Source organism: Belonocnema kinseyi, chromosome 6 (assembly GCF_010883055.1).
Source record: "Belonocnema kinseyi isolate 2016_QV_RU_SX_M_011 chromosome 6, B_treatae_v1, whole genome shotgun sequence".
NCBI classification, from domain to species: Eukaryota; Metazoa; Arthropoda; class Insecta; order Hymenoptera; family Cynipidae; genus Belonocnema; species Belonocnema kinseyi.
In genome coordinates, this window is record NC_046662.1 from 85222195 (window position 1) to 85240167 (window position 17973).

Genomic DNA, 17973 nt, shown 5'->3' on the forward strand with positions numbered 1-17973 from the left:
CGCTGGAAGCGGGTGCAATTTTTCAGATTAGCACCCGCTCCCGGCGAAATCCTGCGGTTGTCCTTATGACAAATTTTTAATTATATATATATATATATATAGAAGACCATGGAATTAAAATAAGTGTTGATACAACGTTATTTCAGCCGAGGTTTCAATTAACCGGAATACTTGATTTTTCAACCAAAAAGATTCATTTTCAAACAAGAAGATTAATTTCTACTAAAAAGGATTTTTTAACAAAATACATGATTTTCAACTAAAAAAGATAAATTATCAACAAAAAATTATGAATCCTTCATTAGAATAATTGAATTTCAGACCAAAAAGAGTAAAATATAAATTTCAATCAAGAAGATTATTTCTACCAAAAAACACGAATTTTTAACTAGAAAAATCTGCCCGCTTAGCGGGCACATTCTATTCGCGCGCTATGCGCGCGGCTCGCAAGTTTGAGCGCGCCTAGGGCGCGCGACGGTTGGGTCTCGCGCTTCGCGCTCGGATATTTATTCTTTGCATTTGGAATGCTTGAAAAAAACTTTATCAAAAAGATCTCTTTTAGATGGCAGTATTTATATTCGTCTGCATATTCTGAATTATCTGCTTAATTAAGTATGGTCAAAAATTAAGTTTGTCAAAGCTCTGTAGGCTTTGAGGTACATATTCTCATCATGATACTCGCGCTGCGCGCTCGATTTCCGACAATGTAAACAGATTTTGTTGGATTTTTTGCTCGTAAATTTCGTCGTTTTCCAAACATTTTTTTTATATTATTTTTTTTTCAACGTTATTTTTCACGAATAAAACAAAAAGTACGCGTCCTATCAAGAAGTGATTCTTAACGAAATTCTAGATCTTTTTTTGGATAACCATTTTTGTTCATTCATCTTTTTTCGTATCCTACATAGTTTTTCACAAAATGGAATTTTTTATTTTCCATTATTTTTTGTGCACTCAAAATTTGAATTTTATATTTTTGAAGAAAATCCAAAAATTGGTTATGATAATCTTGTAGGGCTTTCAAAAATAAATGTTTTTCTTTTCTTGACTTTTTTTCATATCTTGCGTTTTTCGGGTTCAAATTTGGATTTTCAGTTGATTAAAATTTTTTTGAAAACGCTATAACTCTGAGAATTTTCTTTTTATCGAAGAAAGTCATAAGGATAAATTGTTTATTTTTTTAATACTATAAATATCCGAACATAGAATTTTCAAATTCAGAAAAAAGTGGTCTCAAAAATTTTCAAAATGCGCTCACTTTTTGAATTTTTATCAAAAATGGCTGGTTCACGAACTCGTTCTTTCTTTTTTTAGGACCTAAAAAAAGTGTGCCAAAGATGAATTTGATTCGTTCATTTTTTCGAGAGTTATCGTGTTTAAGGACGGACGGACGGCCGGACAGACAGACAGACGCCATCGTGAAAACCTGATTTTCGGATTCAGGGGGTCTCGAAACGTGGAGATCCGTTGAAAAAGTGTGATGTCAAATTTCCGACAATTCTAATACTTTCTCAATCATAAATGATGAGAATGTAAAAAGATAATTTTTCAACTAAAAATTGAATCGTTAAATCTTTAATGAATTTTTAACAAAAATGATGGAACATTCAAATGAAAGAATTATATTATCCGTGAAAAAAAATGACACAAAAAAAGTTTCAAGAAAATAGTTAAATTTTCAACTAGAATAGTTAAAGTATCAATAACAAAAATTAACTTTTAGCCAAATATATAACGAATTTTTCACAAAATAGATATTTTTGTAACCAATGGGATGAATTTTGGGTTAAAATTATGAATCGTCAGCCAACAAAATTAATGTTTTACAAAAGAGTTTAGCTTTCAATCGAGAAATTAAATTTTTATTCCAAAAAAGATTAATTCTGAACGCAAAATTTGTTAGTTAATATTTCAACAAAAAAAAGATTTTAAATTTGAAGTAAAAACAGTTAAATTTTCAACAAAGAAAGATTTTTCAGTCAAGAGGGAGAAAGAATTTCAAACCAATTGTTAAATTTTCAACGAAAAAGATAAGTCTTCAACCAATAAGATCAACTTTCTATAAAAAAAAACGAATTTTCAAATAGAAATTATCAATTTTTAACCAAAAAATATAATGGTAAAATATTCAGTTAAAAAATTAATTTCGAACATAAAAAAAATCCAACAAAATAATTTGATACAGTAATATAAACCTACTTTTGCAAATAAAGGATAAGTGTTGTCCAATTTCATATTGGAATTAAAAAAAAATATTAAGCAAGTTTTCTAAAAAATTCCCTGACAATTCCAGGTTTTACAGATTTTCCAGGTAAAGTAGACACCCTGTATTATTTTAATTTATAGTCTATTTGAGTACAGCATATATTTTTTTATATATAGAAATTACCTTATTGATAAAAATGACGATGTATTCGATGCCGATCTGTTTCGCGAGGATCAAATGCTCCCTTGTTTGAGGCATACATCCATCAGTTGCAGCAATTACTAAAATGGAACCATCCATCTGAGCAGTTCCTGTAATCATGTTTTTAATAAAATCGGCATGACCGGGACAATCCGTGTGTCCATAATGCCGATTTTCAGTTTGATACTCGACATGAGCAACATTAATTGTAATTCCTCGCGCCTTTTCTTCAGGTGCATTATCTATTTCATTGTAGCCTTTTGCTGTTGCCAACGATTTCTCCGAGAGAACTGAAAATTGAATAATTAGATTCACCAATCTGAATGCACACAATAAGGTTGTTACATGATTTTCAACAACATACGATAGGGTTGTTGCATGACTTATAACAAACAAAATTGCATTTTTTAATAATAAATTACCTAGTAATTACATTGGTGAAAGAAAATGTACTTTAATACTTTTTTCCGGAGAAATTTGAAAAAGTAATATTTTAAATACTATAAGGACCTTGAGTCGTTTAGTAACTTCTACCAATTAGAAAATTAACCCTACGGTTGAGTTTAATGGCCTTATTGGCAAACTTTCGAATCTTAAATTTTAAAAAAAGTCGAAAAAGTTGAGAGATTTCTTGACGCAAGCAGTGACACTATTTGGGTAATATTTCGAAACCTTAAGATTTACATATGAGGGTGTCTACTCAAATCCTAGCAAAGAATTCCCTGACAATTCCAGGATTTTCCAGGTATAATTTTCATAGTACAAAGTCATTTATATATTTCGCATTTTTTTTTAATCGACTCGTCATACTAAAAACATTATTGTTTCTTTAATTTTTGTCTATATCCCATGAATTTGAATAACAATTTAAAACAAATTTTTATTATATCTTCTTAACTTAAAATTCAGTGAGTATTCAGTTAATGTGTGAAGTGGATACTATATTAAATTTAATTAAAACCGATTCAAATTCCTAACTTTTCAAGTTAAAATTTTAATTAAAAAATTAATTTTTCATAAAAAAGTTTGCAACCAGTGATGCATTTTCAAATAAAATGATGAATCCTTAACAGTAAAATCTTAAGTTTAAATTTTAAACAAGCAGTTTTTAAAAATAAAAAGATGAATTTTCAACTAAAATTATGATAATTTAACTGGAATACTTGAATTTTCAACCAAAAAGATGAATTTTCAAAGAAGAAGATTCGTTCTCTACTTAAAGACGATTTTTAACAAAATACACGAATTTTTAAATAAAAAAGGGAAATTTTAAACAAAACAGTTGAATTTTTACTACAAAATATAAATCTATAACAAAAAACGGAACAGTGCAAATTTTCAGTTAAAAAATTAATTTTCAACCAAAATGAAGTCTTTAATTTGATTAATTGAATTTTAAATAAAAAAGATGCATTTTCAACCAAGAAGATTAATTTCTAGAAAAAAGACGAATTTTCAACTAAAAAGATTATTTTTCAACCAAAAATTGAATAGTTAAGTTTTTAGTTAACAAAAAAAATTAATTTTCGACCAAAAAGATGAATTTTTAATTAAAATAATGAGTGGATTCAACTATTTTCTTTAAAAGCCGTCTTCTTTGGTTGAATTCAACTGTTTTTGGTTTCAATTTCAAATCTTTTTTGTTTCAAATATCCACTATTAGATTTTTCGTTGAAACTTCAAATATCTTTGTTAGAAGTAGAACTACATTAACATTACTAAAAAAATCACTATTCTGGTTGGTGATTTATAATTTTAGGCGAAAAACTCTTTTTGGTTCAAAATTGAAATATTCTTTTTAAATGTAATTTTTTTGTTGGGAATTCATTTTTTGAACAACAATTGAATTATTCCATGTTTGATTGTAAATAAACATTTATGGTTGAAATCTTCTTGGTGAAAAATTAATCTTTTTGGTTTACGATTGATCTTTTTCTGTTGCAAATTAATGCATTTTGTTGGAAATCCATCTTCTTTTGATGAAATTAGACTTTTTGGTTAAAAATTCACCTTTTTGGTGGAAAATTAAAATATTCCAGTTAAATATTTATAATTTTTGTTGAACATTCATATTTTTATTTAAAATGTAACTATTCCGGTTACTAATTTATCATTTTAGTTGAAAATTTATCAGTGAGATTGAAAATTGATGGTTTGCAGATTTAAAAAATTCTTGTATTTTGTTGAAAATTAATTAATTTGGTTAAATTATAACTATTTTGTTGAAAGTTCGCGTTTTTGACTTAAATAATTCATTTTTCTTATATCAAAATACATCTATTGCATTTGTGATTAAAAATATATCTATTTTAGTTGTAGACTTATGTATTATATTGAAAATTCGTATTTTATTTGTAGAAAATTCATCCTTTTGGTTGAAAATTCCCTCATTTGGTTCAGAATAAATTTTTTCTATTGAAGATACATCCTTATAGTTGAAAATTCATTTTAAGGGTTAAAAATATAACTATTTTGCTAAATAAGATGATTTTTTAATTGAAAATCCAACTGCTCCGTGTTTGGTTGACAGCTTATCTGCTTTGGTTGGAAATTCATGCATTTTGTTGAAAATTTGTCTTTTGTGGTAGAATATTAATCTTTTAGGTCAAAATTAATATTTTTGGTTGAAAACTCATTTTTAGATTAAAAATTTACCTATTTTGTATAAAATTAGTTTCTAAGGTTAAAAATTAATCTTCATGGTTGAAATTGGTAATCTGTAGCAATCCTGTTTTTTAAATAACGCGTTTTAAGTTAAATCGTATTAGGGATGGGGGGAATAGTTTTAAGGGGGTGAGTGGAATGTGGTTCAAACTTTCCAATGAAGCAATTTTTTACCCTAGTTTTCAATTCTTTCAAGGTTGCTAGAAACCCAGTAAAATGGACAATATGTTAGAATGAAATTTCGCATGTATCAGAAGTAAATGTGCCGCCTGTTCTTTAGACATACAAACTATTGCTTGACTTAGTTTTCGTCACATGGAAATGTATCTCATAGTTAACTATTCCTAATCATAACCTCCGAAGTCAGCAAATATAAATTTTAGAATGAAATAAAAAATAGACATGACGAAAATTATTTTTTTATAGTAAAAATGGTTATCTATTTCTATTACATTTTAAATTTAACCTTTAAAAAATGCAAATTTGTTTAGCAAAAATCCTATTAAAAGTATTAAATAATAAGAAGCCTAGCAGTCTCTAAGAGATGAAATATAGGAACCAAAGGGTACTTTTTTATCACGCTCATAGGGTATTTTTTTCGAGCTCAAATCGTAACTAATTCAGGATAAATTCATAAGATTTCAAAACAATTCAAGTTAAATTGAAAAGAATTAAAATTAATTGGAAAATTAATTTTAAAAAATACATTAAAATGTTTCAAACCCTTTGATCATTTTATCAATTGATTCTCAGGATCAAAGAAATAGAAACTTTTAAACAGTCAAAAAATACATCGAATTCAGGATAAGTTCATGAAAATTCAGGGTGAATTTCAAAAACTAATGACAAAATTCTTAAAGTCTTTGAAACCTCATGGAATACTTTATTTCTCTCGCATAAATTCTTTAAATTCCACTCAAATTTTATTAAATATCGTGAAATTATATCAAGTCTGGCGATATTTCCTGAAATCGTGGAAAATTGATTACAATACATTGAGAGCATCAAAACACCTTAACAATCATTGAAATCCTCGGAAACCTTATCAAATCCCGTGAAATCTTTTTAAATTTCTTTAGACGTTATAGGTCCGATAAATTCGTTCCATAGCTTTCGAAATTCTAGGAAATTATTTACCCTAAAATATTTCAAACCCTTAAAAATCCCTTCAAATTATTGAAATCAATTAAAAATTTCTTGCAATCTTTTTAGATTCTCGAAAGTATTTCAGATCCTTTGAAATCCTATGAAATACCTCACTTCTCGTGAATAATTTCCAATAAATCCACTAAAATATGATAAAATCCTCTGAAATTCTAGGATATTTACTTAAAATGCTGGTAAATTCATTAAAATACCTTGCGGCCTTTAAAATCTCTTAAAATCTTTAAAATCCTCGGAAATCTGATAAAATAATATGAAATCTTATAAAATATGCTAAAACCTTATGGATAGGGCATATAATATTGTTCCATATCTTCCGGATTTCTAAACAAATGCACTATTCTAATATATTTCAAATTCTTTGGAATCCATTAAAATTGATGAAAGTAATTAATGATTCCTTGGATTTTTTTAAAAATTCCTCAAATCTTTTGAAATCCCATTAAACTACTGAAATCAATTAAAAATTACTTAGAATGTTTTAAAATAACCTAAAATCCTTTAAATCTTTTAACATATTTTGAAATCCCTTACATTTTTTTAAAGCTCTTGAAAATGCCAAGGAATATGAAAAAAATGCCCTAAAATATTTCAAATCCTTTGACCATTTTCTCAATATACCCTCAGGATCAATTGAATAGAAACTTTAAAAATTAAACAAAATCCATTGAATTGTCTAGAATTGAGTTTTGGGAGAATTCCAGTGATTAAAAAAAATGCAATAAAAGAACTAAAGATAAATTAATAACAATTCAGCGTGAAATCCACATCTCTTCAAATCTTTAAAAGCCTTCGAAATACCGCACTTCTAATGAATAAATTCTTCGAAATGTAGTAAAATATTATTAAATCCCGTAAAATCTTTAAAAATATCTTTAAACCTTAAAGGTCCTGTAATATGGTTCCATTTATTTCGAAATTAAAAAAATTGCTTTATGCTCAAATATTTCAGAACGCTTTAAAATCCCTTCAAATTAATGAAATTAATTAATGATTCCTTAAGATATTTTAAAATTCCCTAAAATATGTCGAATTAAAAGCTCTTGAAAATGCCTCAAAGGTTTTAAAAATACCATAAAATCGTAAAAATAGTTATATATGTTTAATTAAAAAACAATTCAATTTTTTTTTTGCAACAATGCTATTAAAAATATAAAATAATAAATTAATAGAGTATATTAACTTAAGATTAACCTTTCGTTATGGCAGCTGTTAAGGTTGTTTTTCCATGATCTACGTGACCGATAGTTCCTACATTGCAATGGGGTTTTTCTCTACTGTATACCACCTTCTCGGCATAAAATCTCTGAGCGAAGATTGTTGGTAGGAATAATTGACTGTGTACCTGGTTTTGCCGTTGCTGAAATTCAGATTTAATATAAGCTTAGAATATTACACAGGTCCACATACAAAAATTTTGCAGAGTCAAAAAAGTAACTACATAGCATTGCAGTATCGATCTGTTTAGTTAAAAGCTGCATTGATTGGAATTTTCTGATTAACAGTTTTTTTTTTTATAATCGAGTAAGCCTCTATAAATCAAATATCGTAATTTTTCGCTGTAAAATTATTTTTTAATAGTCCTTATAATTAAAAATGATTTCCCCAGGTTTTGGTCGCAAAAAAAATTTTGTCGTAAAAGTTATTAACAATGGAAATTTTCGAAAAATTGAACTCATGTTCCAGGGTTTCATCGAAACGTGCCAAGTTTTTTTTAGGGATTTAAGAGGAGTGTATACGAAATAAAACCATACTAATAACTTTCATTTCCAGCCCACCCCGCAGCGCCCCGAATATGACACAAAACAAAGATTTATTCCCAAAAAATGTAAAAAAATAATCATATTTTCTGATTGAAATGTAATTGTTTGTAATTGTTTAGCCAGAGATATTAACTTTCTTTTTAAATTAGAATCCTGTGCTACGTTTTGTTGAATAATTGCCTAATTTTGATACATTTCTTTTAATATTTAATAAATAAGATCGAACACAGACAATTATGTTTCTGAAAGTATATTGTAGAGAAAGAATGCATTTCCCACTTTTTAATTGTTTTAACAAATATAATTTATTTAAATAATTAATTTTCCAAAAATACATTAAAAATCGTAATCAGTTGTATGTCTTCAATTTTTTTTAGTTATGGAAAAATAACGGCTTTAGCAAATAAAAATTGTTTACACCAATACAAATTTGTTAAAAATTAGAATAAATGTTTAAAAATTATTTAATTATTCAACAAAAAGTAGCATAGGATACCAATTTGAAAAAAATCGGACATCTCTGGCTCAATTTTTAGGCATTTTGAAAATAAACATTAATTAATGGTTTAAATATTTACATTATGTTTTTAGAAAAATTGACTACTACAAACAATGACAAAATATTGCGTTTCAATCTGAAAATACGATTATTTTTTACATTTTTCAGGAATAAATAATTTTTTAAGTAATTTAAATTTGTTGAGTGATTTCGGGCGCTGCGGGTAGGGTGGGGGGGGGGGAATGAAAATTATTAGTATTGTTTTAATCCGTAGACACTCCTCTTGAATCCCTAACAAACTTGGCATGTTTCGGTGAAACCCAAGAACATGAGTTTAATTTTTCGAAAATTCAAAATTCCCCCATGTTAATTAAATGAGATTTTGAAGTGCCCGGTGACACGGGTTAATATTTGAATTACGAAAAAAAATACGGGTTTTCTTTCTCAGGAAATGGAAACTTTGGGGCCTAGTGTCCAGTTATTCTTAGGAACGAAATTAAAGATCTTCACCAGGTTTTCCAGGCGAAGAAGTCAAATTTTTTCAGGTCTCCTTTTTTTTACATCAAATAATTAAATAACCAGTTTTATAGATGTAAGAGATGAGATATTTCATTTTTAATTAGCCAACAATGTATAAAGACAGAAGAACCATAACTAAACAAATTCTTCGTTTTTTGGGGAGATGGGGAAATCTTTAAAATTTTTATCAAATTTGTTTAAATCTTTTGAAATTTGTATGAAATTTTTTGTGAAATCATCTGTATTCATTTGAAAATGTTAAAACATGTTGAATATGTGTAAAATATTTTGAAATATTAGAAATCTGGAAAAAAGTTTGTTTGAACATTTTTAATCTTATGAATTTTTAAAAATCTTTCGAAATGCTCGAAATCTTTGTAAAATCTTGTGAACACGCTTTTTTAAAATCTTTGACATCCTCGCAATCTTTATTAAATGTTTTTTAAATCCTTGTCAAATCTTTTAAAATAGTTAAAAATTTATTCTTAATTCTTTGTTTTTCAATTCTTTTTCATTTGTTAAAATCATTGAATTATTTGAAATCTTAGTTAATCTTGTTCCAATCTTCTAACATGTTTTTAAGCCTTCTGTGATCGTTTAAAATCTTCAAACTGCTTTAAAGCCTTTTTAATCTGGTTTGCTATAATCCTTTTTAAAATGTTTCAAATTCTTTAAATTTTTTAAAGTTTTTAAAATCTAGTGAACTGTACCCTTTTTCAAATCCTTGTATTCTTGTGAAATTTTTATGAAATTTTAAAAAAATATTTGTAAAATCCTTCTGCAGTCCTTGTTTTCATTTAAAATCATTGAAATATTTTGAACCTGTGTAAAATGTTTTGAAAGCTTAGACATCTGGTGTAGCTTTTTTAAAATCTTTAAAATCTTATGAAAGTTTTAAATTGTTTAAATCTTTAGAAATGTTCAAAATCTTTGAAATAAGGTGTGCACGCCTATTTAAAAATAGTTGGAAATCGTTAAATCTTCGCATAACGTTCAAAACCCTTATAAATATTTTGAAATCTTTAGTAATGTTTTGTAATCTGGTGTACACTTAAAAACCGAGTGGTATAAAAAAATGTATACTTGAACATTCTCTATTAGCGGCAAAAAAATATAAAAAAATAAAAATTATTCACAATGTTGAAGTCTATTCGTTACAATCTATAAAATAATTGGTAAAGTTTAAAAAATATGCGCGTAGGAATTTCGCTATTTATTCTGTAATGAGTAAAAGATAAGTTATATCTTTATAAATAAAAAACTTTGCAGTAGCAAGATTTCTTCTAAACGTGATATTTCTTTCATAAAATACTGAAAGATTTAAATTAGTTTTCGCGTTTCAATCACATAAGCTTTAAAAGAAAAAAATTAATTCAAGGTTCTGGTGAAAAATTCCATATTTTCAGGTATTCACGGTTAATAAAAAAAACTTCAAAGAGAATTCCAGATTTTCAAGGTTTTCAAGGTCGCTGGACAACCTGTGAAGATAAAAACATTGAATTTGCTTTAAAAAACTAATTGTTTATAGAAAATTGTACTTTTGCTATCTTAAAAAATAATAATTTTGCACATTACTCTACATTTTTTTGGAGAGAAATGCGAAAAGAAATACATACTAAGTAGTTTCTCAGGGTGGCCATTTTAATCAAAGAAAAAAATCCCGGTTTTTCCCCGGTTCGCAAACATTTTTCACGGCCAATGAAATTTAAAAAATCAAACTATATTCTAAATATTTTTCCGTATAAAGTAATAAACAATAAACAAAAAATTAAAGCATTCAAAGTTAAACACTTGAATTCCAAACTTTTAAAATAGAAGTTTAAAAGTTTTCAATTTAAAAATTGTGTATTCAAATGCTCAAGAATGTATGCTTACCAAATGGAAGGTGCTAACACTTTTCAATTGACCAATGTTAAATCAAATTCAAATAAACTGCAAAATTTAGAACTTTTATAAATTATATTGCTCAAAGATTCACATTAAGTTTCAAAAATATAAATCCACGTTAACATTTTCAACAGTCTAAGTTAAAGAATCAAGCAATGAACTTTAAAAATTTTCGAAATTATATTATTTCAAGTAATTTTAAGCTAAAAACATTAAAGATTGAAAAATATTTCTTTAACTTAACAATTCTTAAATTAGAAGTTAAATTATTTTTATTTTAAATAGTCTAGGCATCCTTTAAAAGTTTTACAATTTTATTTTAAAATCTTGAGAAGTCGAGAAGTAGTTTGAAATGTTTCCAAATTCAAAATAATTTTTGAATTTTTTTTCGGAACTTTTAAATATATTTCAAAATGAACTGAATTTTTTCTATAACTTGTATAAAATTCTACAAATTAAAAATAAATAAATTTGAATTCATGAATAACAATAGAACAATTTTTATTTGTCAAAATATTATAATAATTTTATGAGATATTTAGAAGTTCTAAAAATATTCGAATTAAATTTAGAACTTGAAATAATTTCAAATACAGCCGAATTTAAAATAAAATGTAGATTTTTGCAGATTTCAAATAAAAAATTTAGATTTTTTTTAAGAATTGTGAACGACTTCAAAAGAATAAAAATGTTTCTTAAGATTCTTAGGAAAATTGAAAATGATTTCTCACTTTGAAAAATTATGGAAGATTTTAAGGATTTTTTTTAATTAGCAGGATTTCCAAAAATTGTAGGAAAATTTCGATTAATTTAAAAATATATTTAGAAGTTCTAAAAAAATGTTAACATACTTAGTTTAAATTACTTGAAATCATTTCAAGTTTTTAATTAATTTTGAATCTTTTCAAAACTTCTAAATATCTCTTAAAATTACTCAAATTTTTTTCTACAAATAATAAGTGTTCAATTGTTATTTATGCGTCAAAATGTAACACTTTCACTTATAAATTAAAGCTTTTTAGATATAACAATTAAAATTGTAACACTAAAAGTTTAAAAGTTCTTCGAAAATCTAATAAAACAATATATTATAAAATTGAATTATTAAATTTAATATAAAAAATAATATAAAGGAAGACCTAAAACTCTAAATTAAAAATATATTATTGATAAATCATGCAAATGTTTATTTAAAAATAAAATTATTGGAATAAGTGATATATTCATTTCAATTCTTATTAAGACTTTCGGATTAAAACAGCTACAATCTGGAAATTCTCAAATTTTGAACGGATCTAGAATTGTTTGGTCAAATCAATTATTGTTTAGATTTATATACTTAGAATACAGATTCATTTAAAAAATTATTTATTTATTTATATTTACAGTTGATAAAATATAACTGATTTTATCAAAAGTTTTCAACTTCAAATGCTTTTAATTTTTAATTGTTTAAATCTTCAAAACTGCACTTTAATTATTTTAAAACCTGTTCAAATCGAACTTGGGCAGATTTTTCTTCTGCAAATTCCAGGTTTCCCGGTCCGGCAGCTATTCTGTTTTTTATTAAAAAATCTTCGATTTTAAAAACTTCTGATTTTTAATTATTTTTTTAACCTTTAAAACTGTTGGGAAACATTTTTATTCTACAAATGTTGTAAAATTCTCGGTCAAAGAATAAATTCACTGTCATTTGCCGGTTTTTCAGGTTTCCCGGTCCAGCGGCCACCTTTTTTCTATTATTCCACGGAATATACATTTTTAGTGCGACGCATGAGCGCTCAGAGCATGTTGTGCTTCAGTTTATTTAAAATGATAGTCATTAATATTGTTTTAATTAAAGATCAATTTGTTTAAAAACAATTGATAAATTTTAAACAAATTAAATCTTTTTATATTCGGAAAAAAGATTTCTAGAATGCACCTTTTTAAAGAAAAAATTCAATTTGTTTACAAACAATTTATTTTTCAAACAAGTTCAATGTTTTTATATTCGGAAGAAAGATTTCTGAAATGTACGGTTTTAAAGAAAAAAAATCAGTCTAAGAATCATCAAAATTCGTTAAGCGGTCTGCGAGAACAATTTTCATCATGTTGCGATATTAAATTTTCATTATTAATAACTTTTGCAAAAAAAATTTGCGAAAAAACCTAAGAAAATATTTTTGAACATAAAGGCTATGAAAAAATTCATTTTACACGAAAAATGGAACGACTTTTAATTTATGGTGGCCTACTTGGGATAATTTAACCTAGACTTGTAAAACTTTTAAACCTTAAACCCAAAATTGTTGGTCTTTATCATAAAAAGTTCAAAATTTGCAATTCCGGTGTTTTTCTTTTCAAATTCCCGTAAGTACTCTTCCAAAAAAAAAAATGTCATCATGAAAAATAAGAAGGAGATGAGAAGAAGCAATCCATTATTTTTAATGCAAGCACAATAAATAACATTAAATAATCTATTTTTTGGAATTTATTTTATGCAATGCACAATTACAGATACGGGTTAACTCACGTATTTTGCGAGCTGTCTGCTGAAAACTGTGTGTCCGACGGTCTGGCGTGTCGCTGAAAACGAGAAATTTTAAATGTCAAGTTATTATTTCCAGAAATAAAAAATTTCTATTGAACTATCATTTATTCAATTTCATGCGGCATAGAATTATTTTAAGAAATATGTAGCAAGTAGAGCACGTAACATGAGCAGAAAGTCGCTGCGAGTCTTGCAATCCGCATGACAATTTTCTGTTGTAAGTATATAAATAATACGATTATAAAGTTGAGTAACATGTGAAACTCACCCGGACTTAAAATTGCTCTCGCAGAAACCAAAGCCATGATTTTTGCACAAAGTCTTACACGGTATTTTTGTTAAATACCTATTATAACCAACAAATTTAGTCGCACGGGAAGAACGACAAGGGTGACATCTGGTGAATAATTTACTACTGACAGGAAATTACATAACAATTCTTTCAAACAAAAACTCGGATACGCATGCGGTTAAGGCTGCTTCCGGATTTTAAAGTGAGTTCATAATTAAACTTTGTTTAACGTTTCTTTGTTAAACAATTCTTTAAGAAAATATTTTTAAAAATATAAGGAAAATATAAAAATATAGGGTAATATTTGTTCGTGTTTTAGGGCAATTTCGTATATTTTTTACTTCGGAAGTGATTAAAATTAGTTTTATAGCCGGAGTGTCAAATAACAAATTTCCTAAAATTTGTGATTTAAATCGACAAATAATGATATAATGTCGCGTTAAAGCTTGAACTGCAAATTTTCTATTTTTAACCAAACAAAATTGAGGAATCCTCAAATTTATTCAATGCAAAATTATTAGAAAATTATTTAGAAATTATTCGAAGGGTTGATCAATCTTGAAATCCGTGTATAAATCCTTCGTGAAATGTTTGACATTCTTGTCAAATCGTTGAAAATCTTTGTGAAATATCTGTGAAGTATCTGAAATATTTTGCATCTTTATGAATTCATTGGAACCTTTGAAAAATATGAAGTATTTGAAATGTCTTGAAATCTTTGAAGTCTAGAGATCTGCGGTAAACTTTAAAGCAGTTTAAAAGTCGAATGGTCAATAGGGATATGAGTTAATGAAAAGTTTCATCAGACCAAAGTTTCAGAAAAGTTCGAAAGTTTCACAATATATTAAATTCAATTTCAAGTAAAAATATTGAATTTTCAACCAAACATGTAGATACATCTTTGACACAAAATATATCAGCTTTCAAGCAAGAAGATTTATTTTCTACCAAAAAAGACGAATTTTTAACAAAATATTTGAATGAATAAGAAAACAGTTACATTTTCAGCCGAAGAGATAAAATTTTCACTGAAGTAATTATTTTAAAAACGAGTTTTTAATCAAGTAAAACAAGAAGAAGCCGAAATCTCATTGAAAAATATAATAATCGATATTTAAAAATATATATTTTTATTTAAAATCAAAAACATTTCAATTGAAATAAGGTCGAATTTTCAACAGAATAGTTAAATCCTGAATCAAAACGGATTAATTAAAAAAAAATTTAGATTTAACTCGGAGAAAATTCTTATTCACTGATAAATTAGTAAGTTTTCCCTGTTTATTATTTAATAATGGCTGATTCGTAGCTAGAATTCAGTAGCTATTTAATATTAGTAAAATTGTTAAGTGATTCATATTTAGAGAGAACCAAACAGTTTCATTTGTAACCAAAAAACATGAGTTTAAAAAAAGACGAATATTGAACAAAATACTTTAAGTTTCAACCAGAAACGATTTTCCTTTCCAAAAATAACAAAACTTTCAACCAAATTGTTGAATTTTCAAGTCAGGAAGACGAATTTTATACAGAAAAGTTGAATTTTCTATTCGGAAATATGAATTTTTAACAAAAATGTTAATTTTCAACCAAACAGTTTAACTTTATTTTAGTGTATGAATTTGTTAACAAGAAGATTAATTTTCTGACGAAAAAGACAAATTTTCAACAAACAAGTTACATTTTCAACAAAAGAAATAAATTTGCAAATTATATGATCTATATTTAAGTAGAGTAGTTCAATTTTTAGTAAAACATTTCAATGAAACGGATTAACTTGTAAAAAGAGTACATTAATAAATTAAAAAACTTCATTTAAAAAAACATGTTTAAACAAAATACTTATATTTTGAACCAAAGGATTTGATTTCCAACTAAAATGATGAATCCTCTAACAAAAAATAGATTTTTAACAAAGCAGCTCAGCTTATAATCAAATAGTTACATTTTGAACAACAAAAAAAATTAATTTTCAATGAAAAATTAAAAGCTGCTATTTTAATCAAAAATTATTTTTTATTTTAAATGAGAACAGTGAAATTCATCAAAAAAGACTAATTTTCAATAAAAATGGTTGATCAATCCATCTCCATCAAAAGATACTTACCAAAAGAGATGAATTTTTAAACAAAAATAATTTTTTGTTTAAGATATTAAAAACATGCCTACCAATTGTTGATTTTTCAAGCCTGAAAGAAAAATTTCTACAAAGCAGTTGAATTTTCAGGAAAAAGTACATTTTTAACAAAATAGCTGAATTTTAATCACAAAAATAACCATTTTTTAAATAAAATAGTTTAGTTTTCATCGAAAAGGGAAGTATTTAACATTTTAACAAAATGTTGCAATCTTGAACATAATAATTACATTTTTAACAAAAATAATTAAATTTTCAACAGCAAAATATGAATGCTCAATCAAAAATATAATAATAAACTTTTCAACCAAAAGAATGATCTTTTAACGAAAAATGGTTGGATTTTCTTATTGGGTTCTATTAAATCAGTTCAAATTTATTTAAAAAATGAGAAAATTATGAAAAGAGGGAAAAAAGAATGTGAAGTCTGGGATAAATAAATAAAATAAATTTAATTTTCTACTGGATAAATTTTGATTTCCGCCATGTTAATGTTAATGTATATTAATACAGAATGTAATGTTTAAATTTTATACTCCAGAGCATTTAAAAAAATATATTTTCCATTTTCCGTCCTTAATATTTGAAACTTTTCATTGGGTGAAAGTTTGATGAAACTTTATAGCCTCAGTAGCTTAATAACTATTTTATTTATAAAACAATGAAAAATGAAATCACCTGAAGTTAGTTTTTTCAATCCAATTTAAAAAATGTAATTAAGTTTAAAAAACGCCTATCAGTTCAAAATTGAAGGTTGAACCAGATAAATAAATAGAAAGTTGATCTTTTGACCTATACAGGGTGGCCGTTTTAATCGAAGAAAAAAATTCCCGGTCATTTCCTGGTTCGCAAAAATTTGTCACGGTCATTTAAATTAAAAAATTCCAATTTTCCAATTTTAAAAATGACAATTTAATCTTGAAATATAATTATTTGAAAAAAATTGTTTCTTAAGTGATATTTAGAAAATTGGCGAATTTACCAGTTTTAGGTTCCCCTGGCTTTTGTCTAGAATAATAAATATTTTGCCTTAAAAAATTGGGAAATGATAGCGAACATGCTATGTGGGTTAATGAAAAAAAGTTTTAATTTAGCAAAAATATGATTAATTTACATAGAGCTTCGGAAATAGTATCGATTTTTTTCAGTGTTAGATTCCCCCGGCGTTTTTCCTAGGATAAGAAATATTTTGTCTTTAAAATCTGGGAAATGATAGCGAACATGCTAACGGACGTCCCCGCACACTTTTTTTGTGTTTTTTTGTCAACCAAAATTTTAATTTCCTAACAACGTTGTGTATATTTCGAGGTTTGCAAGTCCAAAGTTTTCGGCCAAAAGTATTGTTTATAAACAATACTTTTGGCCGAAAACTTTGGACTTGCAAATAAACATAGTAACTAATCTCTCGGAGCTAACCTTGTTTGCAGGCAATTAAAAAAGTTTATTTCATAAATAATATCCAAATTATCGGAAAGGCAGAGATGAAAACTGACGTAACCTCAAAATAATGCATAACATTTTTATTTAGCACAATAAAATTTTTTGTTATTATCCCTCAAAAAAGAGTCCGGGGACGTCCGTTATGATATTTTATAGCATCTCCGAATTCAGTTTTTAAACATTTTCATTTTTGTGGTTTTGTGCGATGGTTAGAAAAAATTCAATTGTAAAAAATATCGTCACAGAAAAACTATTTTTTTTAAATGTCTGACTTTTGGAACGACAAAAAACTTGACTGTAATACTTGCATTTTTAATCAAAAGGAAGAATTTTCAATCAAAAAGATCAACTTGCCAAATAAGGTAATTTTCTAAAAAAAAAGAAATAATTTTTAACCAAATATGTGAATTTTTAATAGAAATGATGAATCTTTAATGGAATAGTTCCATTTTATACCAGATTAATTTTCTATCTTAAATAAATTAATAAATAAAAAATATTAAAAAAAATTAATTGATTAATAAAATCTATCGAAGTAAATGAAACAATTAAGGGCATGTGACACAGCTAAATACCTATATTACCGACCTCACTTTTTCGGTTCACTGAATGTTCTTTGAACCTAAGAACTTTTTTTGTAAATAAGATATCGAGCTGAAACTTTGGAA

At 26.2% G+C, this 17973-nt stretch overlaps 1 protein-coding gene across 1 annotated transcript in view; it reads right to left on the reverse strand.

Moving 5' to 3' along the window:
* The window catches only part of LOC117174265 (elongation factor Tu, mitochondrial), a 30774-nt gene extending 16944 nt beyond the window's left edge, over positions 1-13830 (reverse strand). Inside the window, exons 1-4 of the mRNA XM_033363181.1 lie at positions 13705-13830; positions 13419-13471; positions 7430-7595; positions 2390-2697 (exon numbers count right to left, since the gene is read on the reverse strand). Coding sequence (XP_033219072.1) covers positions 2390-2697; positions 7430-7595; positions 13419-13471; positions 13705-13741 — 564 coding nt within the window. The 5' untranslated portion in view covers positions 13742-13830. The remainder of the gene's footprint in view (positions 1-2389; positions 2698-7429; positions 7596-13418; positions 13472-13704) is intronic.
* Between the last annotated feature and the right edge of the window lie 4143 nt (positions 13831-17973).